Genomic DNA, 14,576 nt, shown 5'->3' on the forward strand with positions numbered 1-14,576 from the left:
AAAGGGTAGCAATATTAACAACCAATCAGAATTCAGTTTGTACAGCCCTAGCCAAAAGTTTTGAGAATTCAACAAATATTAATTTTTACAAAGTCTTCTGCTTCAGTGTTTGTAGATCTTTTTTGTCAGATGTTACTATGGTATACTGAAGTATAATTTGGTGTCAAAGGCTTTAATTGACAATTACATTAAGTTTATGCAAAGAGTCAATATTTTTAGGGTTGACCTTTCTTTTTCAAGACTTCTGAAATTCGCCCAGGCATGCTGTCAATCAACTTCTGGGCCACATCCTGACTGATGGTAGCCTATTCTTGCATAATCAATGCTTGAAGTTTGTCAGAATTATTATTTTTTTTTCTTCACCTACCTCTTACCAAGTGACCACAAGTTATCAATGGAATTAAGGTCTGGGGAGTTTCCTGGCCATGGACCCAAAATGTTGATGTTTTGTTCATCACCAAACTGTTCTTGGATGGTTGGAGAAGTTGCTCTCGGAGGATGTTTTTGTACCATTCTTTATTCATGGCTGTGTTCTTAGGCAAAATAGTGAGTGAGCCCACTCCCTTGGCTTAGAAGCAACCCCACACATGAATGGTCTTAGCATGCTTTACTCTTGGCATGACACAGGACTGATGGTACGTAGCGCTCACCTATTCTTCAGAGAAATTCATCAGAGAAAATAACTTTCCCCCAGTCCTCAGCAGTCCTATCCCTGTACCTCTTGCTGAATATCAGTCTGTCCCTGATGTTTTTCCAGGCCATCATCTTCTTCTCACCGTGAGTGCAGATGCCCTCACACCTGCCTTCTGCCATTCCTGAGCAAGCTCTGCACTGGTGGTCCCCACGACCCCGCAGCTGAATCAACTGTAGGAGACGGTCCTGGCGGTTACTTGACTTTCTTGGGCACCATAAAGTCTTTTTCGCAAAAATTGAATGTCTCTCCTTGCAGTTCTCAATGATCCGATAAATGGTTGATTTAGGTGCAATCTTAGTAGCAGTGATATCCTTGCCTGTGAATACCTTTTTGTGCAAAGCAATGGTGACTGCACGTGTTTCCTTGCAGGTAACTATAGTTCACAGAAGAAGATCATTGGTCTCAAGCACCACCCTTCTTTTAAAGCTTCCAGTCTGTTATTCAACTCAATCAGCATTACAGAGTGATTTCCAGCCTTGTCTTTGTCAACACCTGTGTGTCAGTGGGATCAATGGTGACCCATCATTGGTGTCAGTGGAAGGAATCTTGACCCATCATTGGTGTCATTGGGAGGAGTAATATCCTATTGTTGGTGTCGGTGGAAAGTATAGTGAGCCAGCATTGATGTCAGTGAGAGAATCACTGATATGGTGTCAGATGGTACATTTGTGGCAGAGCTGAAATGCAGTGGAAATGTTTTTTTATGGGATTAAATACATTTTCATGGCAAAGAGGGACTTTGCAATTAATTGCAATTCATCTGATCTCTCTTCATAACATTCTGGAGTATATGCAAATTGGCATCATAAAAACTGAAGACTTTGTGAAAAATGCCATTCTCAAAACTTTTGGCCAGGGCTGTACTGGACTGGTTTTAATACAGTGAATTCTGATTGGTTGTTCTGGATTGCTGTGTAATTCACTTTGTACAGTTTACTGAATAAGCCCATTTCTAAAATTATATCAGGGTTGTGTTATGTTTTGGATGCAGATAGTCTTTTGGACAAGTTTTTGATCTGCCAATTTTCATTTAAAGCTGAAGTTTAATCTGCTTGTCTTTCTTTTCTTCCTTCCTTCCTTCCTTCCTTCCTTCCTTCCTTCCTTCCTTCCTTCCTTCCCTCCTTCCCTCCTTCCCTCCTTCTCCTTCCTTTCCTCCCTTCATTCCTTCATTTTCTTTCCTTCATTTCCTCTTCTTCCTTCCTTCCTTCCTTCCTTCCTTCCTTCCTTCCTTCCTTCCTTCCTTCCTTCCTTCCTTCCTTCCTTCCTTCCTCCCTCCCTTCCTTCCTTCCTTCCTTCCTCCCTCCCTTCCTTCCTTCCTCCCTCCCTCCCTCCCTTCCTTCCTCCCTTCCTTCTTTCCTTCCTTGCTCCCTCCCTCCCTTCCTCTCATTCCTTTCCTCCTTTCATTCCTTCATTTTCTTTCCTTCATTCCCTCTTCTTCCTTCCTTCTTTCCTCCCTCCCTTCCTTCCTTTCTCCCTTCCTTCCTTCCTTCCTTCTTTCCTTCCTTGCTCCCTCCCTCCCTTCCTCTCCTTCCTTTCCTCCCTTCATTCCTTCATTTTCTTTCCTTCCTTCCCTCTTCTTCCTTCCTTCCTTCCTTCCTCCCTCCCTCCCTTCCTTCCTTCCTTCCTTCCTTCCTTCCTTCTTTCCTTCCTTGCTCCCTCCCTCCCTTCCTTTCCTTTCTTTCCTTCCTTCCCTCTCTTCCTTCCTTCCTCCCTCCCTCTCCTTCCTTCCTTCTGTCCTCCCTCACTTCCTTCCTTCCTTCTTTCCTTCCTCCATCCCTCCCTCCGTTCCTTCCCTTCCTTTCCTCCCTTTTTTTCTTCCTTCCCTCCCTCCCTTCCTTCCTCCCTCCCTCTCCTGCCTTCCTTCCTCCCTTCCCTCCCTCCCTCTCTTCTTTATTTTCCTTTCTTCGCTACCGCCCTCCCTTCCTTCCCTCTATTCCCTCCCTTCCTTCCTTCTATTCCCTCCCTTCCTTCCCTCCCTTTCTGCCTCTCTGCGCTTCCTCCCTCCCTCCTTTCCTCCATCCCTTCTTTCCTTCCTTTTATTTCTCCCTCCCTTCCCTTCTTTCCTTCCCTCCCTTCCCTTCTTTCCTTCCCTCCCTTCCTTCCCTCCTTTCTTCCGTTCTTCTCTTCTATTTTCCTTCCTTCATGTTTTCAAGACATACTTTTTGTGGCATCATCGTTGGCTCCCTCTCTGCTGCCCTACGCAATCCAAGCAGATCGTGGCTGGTGGGAGGGGCCAGCAGGGTGCTGTGCATAGATCATAGTTGCATAGAACAGTGGGCTGGCTCTTGGGAGGAGTCTTGCAAATAGCAAAATGCTTTGATTGGTGGATGTCAGATTGAAGGCGTGTTTATTCCTAGGCAGGTTGTATTTTCAAGCTGGCTGCCCTAGGTAATGCCCACATGCGGTGAAGAGCCACCATGATTGGAAGAACTGAAATCTATCTAAGCAACTTCAATACAGTAGAGGAGCCGGTACAACTAGGGAAGGCTCAAGTTCATCTTCAGTGTAAGGACTTGAATTATCCTTGCAGTCAGTAAACAGCAGAAATTAAAAGGGAGAGACAGCACAAAGAGCCAATCAGGGGTGCCACAGTGTGAATATACTAAGAGCATGCTGATAAAAGGAGAAAACAGAGCGACAGGTGAGCTGAAAGGAAGGCTGGAGTTCAGCTTTTGGGGGTCAGCAGAGATGAACAGAAGAAAAAGCTGTTTAGAAGTGACAAGACTCTCTGCAGCTCTACATGCAGCCATCTTCCTGTACAGACTCTTAATCACTGTGTGACCCCTTCTCTACAGACAGCCCCGCTAATAACACAACATGGACTGCTGGGAAATCTGTATGGTTGATAAGTAGTTTGTCCCTTTAAGAATTAGACATATGCAGAACGAAAACAATTTGTTACGCTTTGTTTGATTCGGTATTTATATAAATTAGTTTAGTTCCATTCCTTTAATTCATTATTGGAATTCGTTTAGTTTATTTGAACTCGATCAAATTGAACTAAAGTTTATCGAATTCGAAAAAACCGAATCGATTTCAAATTCTATTTGAGTTAGAAATTTGAATTTTGGAAGATGGTTATATTCTTTATATTCCTTTCTATTATTTTGTTTTTTTTTACATTCTATTCTTCTCTTTTTTTAAATTATATTTGATTCTTTTCTATTCTATTCAAAATCAAGTTTATTCTATTTATGCTATATTCTTTCTATTGTTTATTCTTTTTTTTCTATTCTATTATTTTACTTTCTATTCTATTCTATTCAAATTTATTCTATCCGAAATTTGAATTTAGGAATATTGTTATATTCTTTCTATTCTATTCTATTGTTTTTTTTCTATTCTATTCTAGTATTTTCTTTTCTATTCTAATCTATTTTATTCTATTCAAAGTTATTCTATTCAAATTGTGGGAAATGGTTGTATTCTTTCTATTCTAGTATTTTGTTTTATTTAATTATATTCCTTTATTTTCTATTCTATTTGAATTTATTCTATTCCATTTTATTCTATTCTATTCTTTTTTTCTGTTCTATTTTTTTCTATTCGAATTTTGATGTATTCTATTCGAACTTTGGAAGAAGGTTATATTCTATTCTATTATTTTTTTCTATTCTATTCTTTTCTATTCAAATTTTAAAAGATGGTTATATTCTTTCTATGTTATTATTTTTTTTGCTATTCTATTCTCTTCAAATTCAAATTTATTCTATTTGAAATTCAAATTTTAGAAGATTATTTATTTCAGGTACTTATATAGCGCCGTCAATTTACGCAGCGCTTTACATATACATTATACATTCACATCAGTCCCTACCCTCAAGGAGCTTACAATCTAAGGTCCCTAACTCACATTCATACATAATAGGGACAATTTAGACAGGATCCAATTAACCTACCAGCATGTCTTTGGAGTGTGGGAGGAAACCGGAGTACCCGGAGGAAACCCACGCAGGCACAGGGAGAACATGCAAACTCCAGGCAGGTAGTGTCGTGGTTGGGATTTGATCCAGCAACCCTTCTTACTGCTAGGTGAAAGTGCTACCCACTTTCTATTCTTGTATTCTTTCTATTTTATTCTATTCTATTCTGTATTCTATTTTATTCCTTTATTTTCTATTCTATTTTATTATGTTCTTTTATTTTCTATTCTATTTTGACCTGTTTTACAATCTTCTTTTCTAATCTAGTCTTTTATTTTCTATTTTATCCCTTTATTTTCTATTCTGTTTTTTTATTCTTTTATTTTCTATTCTGTTCTGTTTTACTCTATTATATTATATTATTTTATTTTCTATTCTATTATTTTCTATTCCATTCTATTCTTTTCTATTCCATTCCTTCATTTTCTATTCTATTATATTCTCTTCAGAAATTCGAATTAGATTAGAAAATGATTGAAATTAGAAAACTATTGGAATTCAATTAGAAAACTATTCGAATTCGAATTTTGTCCCAAAATTTTGTTTCTTTATTTCGGATTCATTTATATTCATCATTATTGTAATTCAGATACATCACAATTTTCAAGTAATGAAAAATGTGTCAGAATTTCAATTTGGAATGGAATGAACGGCACATAATAAATATATTATAAATAATAATAAAAAAATGACATAACCAGTAATAATTGGTGTTTTTTTTAAATGTTCTGCCTTTAATGATCTCTGCTCATTTTCTTTTCATTCATTCAATTATTTACTATCATGAAATTCCCACGATTGATTGCAGTTTCGTGAGCTCCTCCTCCGTGTCTCTGCGCTCTGTTGAAGAACAATTCAGAAGAGAATTTGCATCAGTCACCAAATCTTCAGATTCTTCCGACCAGCCAACCCTAATGCAACACGTAATCCAGCAAAGGTAAGATCCCATAGAGGGGAAAAATAAAACCACAAATAGTGGTAAGTGAATCAATTTAAAGCTGAACTCCGGACACAAATAACTTTATTTAAATATATTCCTCAATAGCCAAAAAAGGATATAAATTCACCTTTTGTGCATCGAAATTTGATTTTTTTTTTACATTTTTTTTTTATTGTTTTATAGCAGAAAGTAAAAAATATATATTTTTTTCAAAAAATTGTTGCTTTTTTTTGTTTATAGCGCAAAAAATAAAAACCGCAGAGGTGATCAAATATCACCAAAAGAAAGCTCTATTTGTGACATCAATTTTTGTTTGGGTACGACGTTGCACAAGCGCGCAATTGTCAGTTAAAGTAATGCAGTGCCGTATCGCAAACAATGGCCTGGTCATTAAGGGGGTAAATCCTTCCGGGGGTGAAGTGGTTAACCACCTAGGCCATCTTTCTGCCTGACATTGGTGTTTCTGATGTGGGGACATATGTATTACCTCCTACCTGGATTTTCTAACCAGTGTTACCAAGGCCCAACAAACCCTTCCATCTACCCTGTTTCCCCGAAAATAAGACCTAGCGTGATTGTCGGTGATGGCTGCAATATAAGCCCTACCCCCCAAATAAGTCCTTGTAGGTCTTATTTTCAGGGTAGGGATTATTTTCAGGGAAACAGGGTAGGGCTTAGTTGGGGGATAGGGCTTATATTGCAGCCATCACTGATGATCACGCTAGGTCTTATTTTGGGGGAAACAGGGTATGTATTATGACCACATGATGGCTCCTTCATGGTGGCGATTTTCTCCTTTTATATTTATTCACTCATTGCAGACTAAATACCATGTATTTGACCACAATGCGTTGTGTTTTTTTCAGCATATATGCACATTGCATCCCCCACGCTTTTTGGCTCTTGCTTGAGTTACTGTATATGATAAAAAATATATTGAAAAGTGGATCTGGACGAAACGCGTCGGTCCATAGACTTCCTGCTATTCATTCAAGTACAGATGTTTGTGTTGTATGTCTATAATACTCTATCTTTTATGGAGTTTATAGACCTGTGTTTTTGCAAACTTTGTATTAATAAAAAAAAACTGGTCATTCTCTATCTGTTTTGGTATAATGACTAATTGTATTGGACCCTTTAAAATAACCGTTCCCCATAGTCTCCCCATGTGGAGAGGCATGGAAATGACCTTTTTACAATTTTTGTGCCAGATTTTTTAAACAAGCTCCCCAAACCAATACTCACGGGACACAGAATCCATCCCTATCACCACCGGAAACGGCTTTGTACCAGTCTCCTTGATGTAAACATGGAAGCGACGTCACTACGTCACTTCCTGTTTACTCGGCTGCCAATGGCGCTGGATTTTAAATAATATACAGTATTCAGATACACCGTTTTCAGTGATCTGAATACTTTGAAGTGCAAAGGAGGGATTTGGGGTCTTTTAGACCCCCCGATCCCTCCATAAAGAGGACCTGTCACCACCTATTACTGTTACAAGGGATCTTTACATTCCTTGTGACAGCAATAAGTGATCACATTTTTTTTTTTTTTAAACACAATTTAATAATATAAACATAAATAAGAAAAAAAAAATCAAACCGCCCTCGCCCCTGCGAGCTCGCGCAGCAAAACCCATACGGAAGTCGCGCCCACATATGTAAACTGTGTTCAAATGTGAGGTATCGCCGCGATCATCAGAGCGAGAGCAATAATTCTAGCATTAGACCTCCTCTGTAACTCTAACCTGTTAACCATAAAAAGAAAATTAAAATCGTCGCCTATGGAGATTTTTAGGTACCAAAGTTTGTCGCCATTCCACGAGTGCATGCAATTATAAAGAGTGACATGTTAGGTATCTATTTACTCGGCGTAACATCATCTTTCACATTATATAAAAAATTGGGATAACTATACTGTTTTTTTTGTTTTTAATTCTTGAAAGTGTCCCTTTTCCCAAAAAATTGTGTTTAAAACACCGCTGCACAAATACTGCGTGACATAAAATATTGCAACAATCACCATTTTATTCTCTAGATTCTCTGCTAAAAAAATATATATAATGTTTGGGGGTTTTAAGTAATTTTCTAGCAAAAAATAGGGATTTTAACTTGTAAACACCAAATGTCAGAAATAGGCTTAGCCATGAAAGGGTTAATATGTATAGTGGGACCCATTTAATGAACAGGACTAAGGTTAGTAGGAGTTACCTGCCTCCTTATTGCTCTCTTTCCCCAGTCTCCATGCTCGGACCTCCGGCCAGTTTGGAAAACCTGTGCCACCATCTAAAATAAAAAGTATTCAACAGCCGACTCCTACTTTTTTTTTCTTTGCTGGCCCACCCAACGTTAATGTTTGCACCCCATCTTGAGAATGCGCTGTAACATCACAGATCTCTATTAGGGATGAGCCAAACACCCCCCCAGTTCGGTTCGCACCAGAACATTCGAACGGACTGAAAATTCGTACGAACTTTAGAACCCTATTAAAGTCTATGGGACTCGAACGTTCAAAATCAAAAGTGCTCATTTTAAAGGCTAATATGCAAGATATGCAACAGACAACACCAGTAATAAGGGGTATCTTCAGGTGTCTACTGTGCTGGAGGCACACAACACCCACTTTAACTCCTGCAGATGCCTGTATTAGAGAACACCAGCAATAAAGGGTAGATACAGGTGTATACTGCGCTGGAGGCACACAACACCCACTAACTCCTGCAGATGGCTGAGAAAAGAACACACTGTCCCTGCCTATCTATCTCTTTCCCTGCACGCCAACACACTACACGCTGGCGACCTTAGATAGTGTGGGGCGTGTACTAAACCCCCTGAGCTATAATTGGCCACAGGCATCCTGCCTGTGGCCAATTATGGCTCTCCTCGCTGCCGGCGCTGTGATTGGCCAAGCATGCGGGGTCACAGTGCATGCTTGGCCAATCATGAGCCAGCAATGCACTGCGATGGCGTAGTGCATTGTGGGCTGTTCGTGCCACGTGAATTTGGTGCGAACGGTCTACAAAGTTCTGAATTCGCCAAACAGACGAACGGTCGATGTTCGAATCGAACATGCCTTTGAATCGAACACCGAGCTCATCCCTGATATAAAAGCAAGACTATTTATTTTTACAGTGTAATGTGGTATAGTGCACATGCGAGTTGAGGAGCAAACATCATGCGCCTGATATCACTATTCTTTTTTTTTTTTCTTCCAGAGAATACTGCTCTACGGGTTATGTTACCACCATAAAATGTATTGGTGAGTACCTGATTATTGCAAATTAAGTTGAGATTCAGAGCCTACTGATAAAACAAATAAACAAAACCAATCAGGGAGACGTCTGCACTTCATCTGTCACATGACCCTCAAAGCAGAGTGACACCGCTTTCTCTTCTACAGTTACGGAAAACTTGTTGTCACATCCCTGCCCACAGTCTGCTGATTGGGCAAGGAAGGAGCAGCACTACACTGATAGGTCATCAACTCTGTCCTCTCTACTTTCTCTCAGCACATGTAGAGTCTTATTGGCTCCTAGTACTGCCCCTCCCACTTTGGTTCTGCTTGGCCAGTCATAAGTGGTTAAAGCATTCCCTGTGCATCTGATCCCCAAAGAAAACATGACTTAGTACTTGGTGGAGAAACCCTTTATGGCAAGCACAGAGGTAAGACGTTTCTTGTAGTTGGTTACTAGGTTTGCACGCATCTCAGGAGGGATTTTGGTCCACTGTTCTTTACAGATCTTTTCTAAATCTTTACGGTTTCTTGGCTGTCACTTGACAACTCAAAGTTTCAGCTCCCTTCATAAATTTTTAATAGGATTAAGGTCTGGAGACTGGCTAGGCCACTCCATGGCCTTAATGTGCTTCTTCTTGAGCCACTCCTTTGTTGCCTTAGCCGTATTTTTTGTGTCATTGTCATGCTGGAAGACCCATCCATGACCCATCTTTAGGGTTCTGGCTTAGGGAAAAAGGTTCTGATCCAAGATTTTACAATACATGCATCCATTGGCCCCCCAATGCTACAAAGTTGACCTGTACCTTTAGCAGAGAAACAACCCCAAAACATAATGTTTCCACCTCCGTGCTTGACTGTAGGGATGGTGTTCTTAGGGTCATAGTCAGCATTGTTCTTCCTCCAAACAGAACGAGTTGAGCTAATGCCAAAGAGCTTAATTTTGATTTGTAGAAGGATTGTGAGAGTGCTGTGGTCAGAGGAGACCACAATTGAGCACTTTGGTATTAAACAAAGCCCAGAATTACACGGGAGGAGCTTGTGAATGATCTCAAGGCAGTTGAGACCACAGTCACCAAAACAAATCATTGGTGAACCAATACGCTGCCATGAATTCAAATCCTGCAGTGCCCACAAGATCCCCCTCCTCAAGAAGGCACATGTACAGGCCCATCTGAAGCTTGCCAATGAACATCTAAATCATTCAGAGAAAGCCTGAGAGAAAGTGCTGTGGTCAGATGAGACCAAAATTTAGCTTTTTAGCATTAACTCAACTTGCCGTGTTTGGAGGAAGAAAAATGCTGATTATGACCCTAGGAACACCATCCCTACAGTCAAGCACGGAGGTAGAAACATTATGTTTTGGGGCTGTTTCTCTGCTAAAGGTACAGGCCAACCTTTCCCGCATTGAGGGGTCAATGGACAGACCATGTATTGTAAATCTTGGATGAGAACCTTCTTCCCTAAGCCAGAACACTGAAGATTGGTCGTGGATGGGTCTTTCAGCATGACAATGACCCAAAACATACACTAAGCCAACAAAGGAGTGACTCAAGAAGAAGCACATTAAGGTCATGGAGTGGCCTAGCCAGTCTCCAGACCGTAATCCTATAGAAAATTTATGGAGGGAGCTGAAACTTCAAGTTGCCAGGTGACAGCCAAGAAACCTTAAAGAGGAGCTCCACCTTAAAAATATTAAAAGCCAGCAGCTACAAATACTGCAGCTGCTGACTTTTAATAAATGGACACTTACCTTTCCAGGGTACATGCGACGTCGGCAGCAGAAGACAAGCAATCGCTCATCTCTCGGCTGCCCCCGCCGCCATCCTCTGTGAGGGAATCAGGAAGTGAAGCGTTGAGGCTTCACTACCTGGTTCCCTACTGTGCATGTGTGAGGCGTGCCGCATCTTCGCTGGTCCCCGTTGTGTTCTGGGAACTGTGTGTTTCCCAGAATACAATGCGGGAAGTGATGTATCTGCGGATATTCTGCGGCTCTCTATCCCTGGAAGTGGGTGCAGATACCTGTATTATACAGGTATCTGCACCCCCCCTCCCCCCCTGAAAGGTGCCAATTGTGGCACGGGGGGGGGGGAGGGAATCCGATGAGCGGAAGTTCCACTTTAGGGTGGAGCTCCGCTTTAAGGATTTAGAGAAGATCTGTAATGAACAGTAGATCACAATCCCTCCTGAGATGTGTGCAAACCTGGTAACCAACTACAAGAAATGTCTTACTTCTGTGCTTGCCAACAAGGGTTTCTCCGCCAAGTCATGTTTTGCTTGGGGATCAAATACTTATTTTACTCACTGAACTGCAATTCAATTTATAACATTTGTATTATGTGTTTTTTCTGGATATTTGGTTGAAATTCTGTCTCTATCATTTAAAATCCACCTATGATAAAAAAATATAGACCCTTCAATTCTTTGTAAGTGGGCAAACGTACAAAATCTGCAGGGGATTAAATGATTATTTCCCCACTGTATATCTTGGTACAAGAACATGCGTTGAGTTCCAGGCAGTAGACAGTGGGATTGCACCTGTAGTACTGAGCGATGCACAGGGGTGGGTATATTAATTATTCAACATAGAGATACAGTCATGTTTTATTATGCCCTCTATGCTCTGTATGGGACTTTGATAATGACGTGATTCTGTGTTCTTCCCCATAGTCTGCGGTAACCGACCCAGCTACACTCCCTCGGCCCGTATAGTGGGTGGAAACATCTCAGCAGAGGGACAGTGGCCCTGGCAGGCTAGTCTGACCTTCCAAGGAATCCACCTGTGCGGAGGCTCCCTGATTAGTGCACAATGGATCGTCACTGCTGCTCACTGTGTGTATGAGTAAGTGTACAGTGTGTACAAGATACCCTTCTGAATTAGGGAATGACTTGTAAGGGGGAATAAATACTCCTGGGCATGCAAATACTTACTACACAATACACAGTATTTACATATTAAGTTACACAGGTCAGGATCACTGGTCTGGATGCCCACGTTAGGGTACACAGATCAGCATACATAGTTCTAGATTCAGAGGTCAGAGTACACAAGTCGGGATCCACAATTCTGGATCCAGATGTCAGTGTTCACAGGTTAGGATACGCATTCCCGGTATGGAGGTCAGTGTACACAGTCATGTGTTCAGTGGTCAGGGTACACAGTTCTGGATTCAGAATTCAGGGCACACAGTCCCAGATTCAGAGGTCAGGGTACACAGTCCCAGATTCAGTGGCCAGGGTACACAGTCCCAGATTCTGAGGTCAGGGTACACAGTCCCAGATTCAGGGGTCAGGGTACACAGTCCCAGATTCAGGGGTCAGGGTACACAGTCCCTGATTCAGAGGTCAGGGTACACAGTCCCAGATTCAGAGGTCAGGGTACAGAGTCCCAGATTCAGAGGTCGGGGAGTACGCAGTCCATGATTCAGGGGTAAGGGTACACAGTCCCGGATTCAGAGGTCGGGGGAAAATAGTCCCGGGTTCAGAGATCAGGATACACGATCACAGGTTCAGAGGTCAGGGTACACAGTCACAGGTTCAGAGGTCAGGGTACACAGTCCCGGGTTCAGAGGTCAGGGTACACAGTCCCGGATTCAGAGGTCAGGGTACAGAGTCCCAGATTCAGAGGTCAGGGGGGTACACAGTCCCGGATTCAGGGGTCAGGGTACACAGTCCCGGATTCAGAGGTCAGGGGGGTACACAGTTCAGGGGTCAGGGTACACAGTCCTGAATTCAGAGGTCAGGGGTACAGAGTCCCAGATTCAGAGGTCGGGGGTACACAGTCCAGGATTCAGAGGTCAGGGTACACAGTCCCAGATTCAGAGGTCAGGGTACACAGTCCCGGATCCAGAGGTCAGGGTACACAGTCCCGGATTTAGAGGTCGGGGGTACAGAGTCCCAGATTCAGAGGTCGGGGGTACACAGTCCAGGATTCAGAGGTCAGGGTACACAGTCCCGGATTCAGAGGTCAGGGTACACAGTCCCGGATCCAGAGGTCAGGGTACACAGTCCCGGATTCAGAGGTCAGGGTACACAGTCCCGGGCTCAGAGGTCAGGATACATGGTCACATGTTCAAAGGTCAGGGTACACAGTCCCGGGTTCAGAGGTCAGGGTACACAGTCCCGGGATCAGAGGTCAGGATACACGATCACAGGTTCAGAGGTCAGGATACACGGTCACAGGTTCAGAGGTCAGGGTACACAGTCCAGGGTTCAGAGGTCAAGGTACACAGTCCCGGGTTCAGGGGTCAGGGTACACAGTCCCAGATTCAGAGGTCGGGGGTACACAGTCCCGGATTCAGGGGTCAGGGTACGCAGTCCTGGGTTCAGAGGTCAGGAAGGTACACAGTTCAGGGGTCAGGGTACGCAGTCCTGTGTTCAGAGGTCAGGAAGGTACACAGTTCAGGGGTCAGGGTACACAGTCCCGGATTCACAGGTCAGGGTACAGAGTCCCAGATTCAGAGGTCGGGGGGTACACAGTCCAGGATTCAGGGGTCAGGGTACACAGTCCTGGATTCAGAGGTCAGGGAGGTACACAGGTTTGGATAGAAAGATCAGGCTGGAGTTTTACAGGCGGCAGCAAGAAGTCTGGTGTAGTCTCAGTGCCCTCAGTGGTCTTCTATACAGGTCTGAGCAGTACCAACTCCCTGCCTTTTTTCACAAAACATTCTCTGCGCCGGGACGAACCCCCCCCCCCCGACCCCCCTCCTTATCTACGTCTCTGACTGTGCACCTGGTAGTGTTAGAGGCCCATTGGTGGCATTTAGTACATCAAGGAAGAGTGAATTTGGCCCTACAGGAAACTCACATACAAGAAAATGGCCTCACTGGTCCCTTCCATAGACGTTCTGTCTTTAGCCTAGCATTTCCTAGACAGCATTAGCAGCTGATTGATGTTACTTGTTGCCGGATTTACTCTTCAAACAACAAGTATAACAAGGCAGACCCATCAATTTACTAAGATCAGCACACACTTCAATGTCAGCTGCAACTTCTTAAGGGAAAATACCATTTTCTTTACATGAAATGTGTGCTTTAAAGGCCAAGCAATGAAATAATCCTTTACTAGTAAAATGTTAAAGCTTATGTGAGTTCTCCGCATGGTAGAGTTTGCCATGAAAGATAATCCTCTGATGACATTTCAATTAAAACGTCCAGGATTATTATTATTTTTAGACTTCTAAATGCAGTGTGTGGAGCGAGAGCGGAAGTATGGGGAAGAGAGAGGTGAACAAAGTCCAGAGAAACCAAACGGGTGAGGGGCTTGGAGGGAGGATTATGGCAGCTAGCGGAAAAAAGAATGAAAGATGAAGGAGGAGGAGGAGGAGAGGAGAGGAGAGGAGAGGAGAGGAGAGGATAGACACTTCATGTATACCGGTATTAAAAATAGCACAGGCAGAAACATGAGACACATGCATATTATTTGCAATGTGTATTATTTACAATACACAGATCTGCTTTTCTCAGTGTTGTCACTGGTCTCTAGTGAATAGAGAGACTGTATTCTCAGTGATGTCACTGATCCCTACGGAATGGATAGACTACATTATCAGTGATGTCACCGGTCTCTAGTGAATGGATAGGCTGCATTCTCAGTGATGTCACTGGTCTCTAGTGAATGGATAGGCTGCATTCTCAGTGATGTCATCGGTCTCTAGTGAATGGATAGGCTGTATTCACAGTGATGTCATTGGTCTCTAGTAAATGGATAGGCTGCATTCTCAGTGATGTCACTGGTCTCTAGTGCATGGATAGGCTTCATTCTTAGTGATGTCACCGGTCTTCA

The 14,576-nt window shown here is 42.6% G+C and overlaps 1 protein-coding gene across 2 annotated transcripts in view; it reads left to right on the plus strand.

The window, feature by feature from the left end:
* TMPRSS3 (transmembrane serine protease 3) overlaps positions 1-14,576 on the plus strand; it is a 116,026-nt gene that overhangs the window by 52,326 nt on the left and 49,124 nt on the right. For both annotated transcript variants that reach the window (XM_077479806.1, XM_077479805.1), the window contains 3 exons: positions 5,426-5,554; positions 8,775-8,818; positions 11,462-11,633. In XM_077479806.1, coding sequence (XP_077335932.1) covers positions 5,426-5,554; positions 8,775-8,818; positions 11,462-11,633 — 345 coding nt within the window. The remainder of the gene's footprint in view (positions 1-5,425; positions 5,555-8,774; positions 8,819-11,461; positions 11,634-14,576) is intronic.

This window comes from Lithobates pipiens, unplaced genomic scaffold, assembly GCF_037356315.1.
Source record: "Lithobates pipiens isolate NorthernLeopardFrog02 unplaced genomic scaffold, aLitPip1_a1.2 Scaffold_16, whole genome shotgun sequence".
Taxonomy (NCBI): domain Eukaryota; kingdom Metazoa; phylum Chordata; class Amphibia; order Anura; family Ranidae; genus Lithobates; species Lithobates pipiens.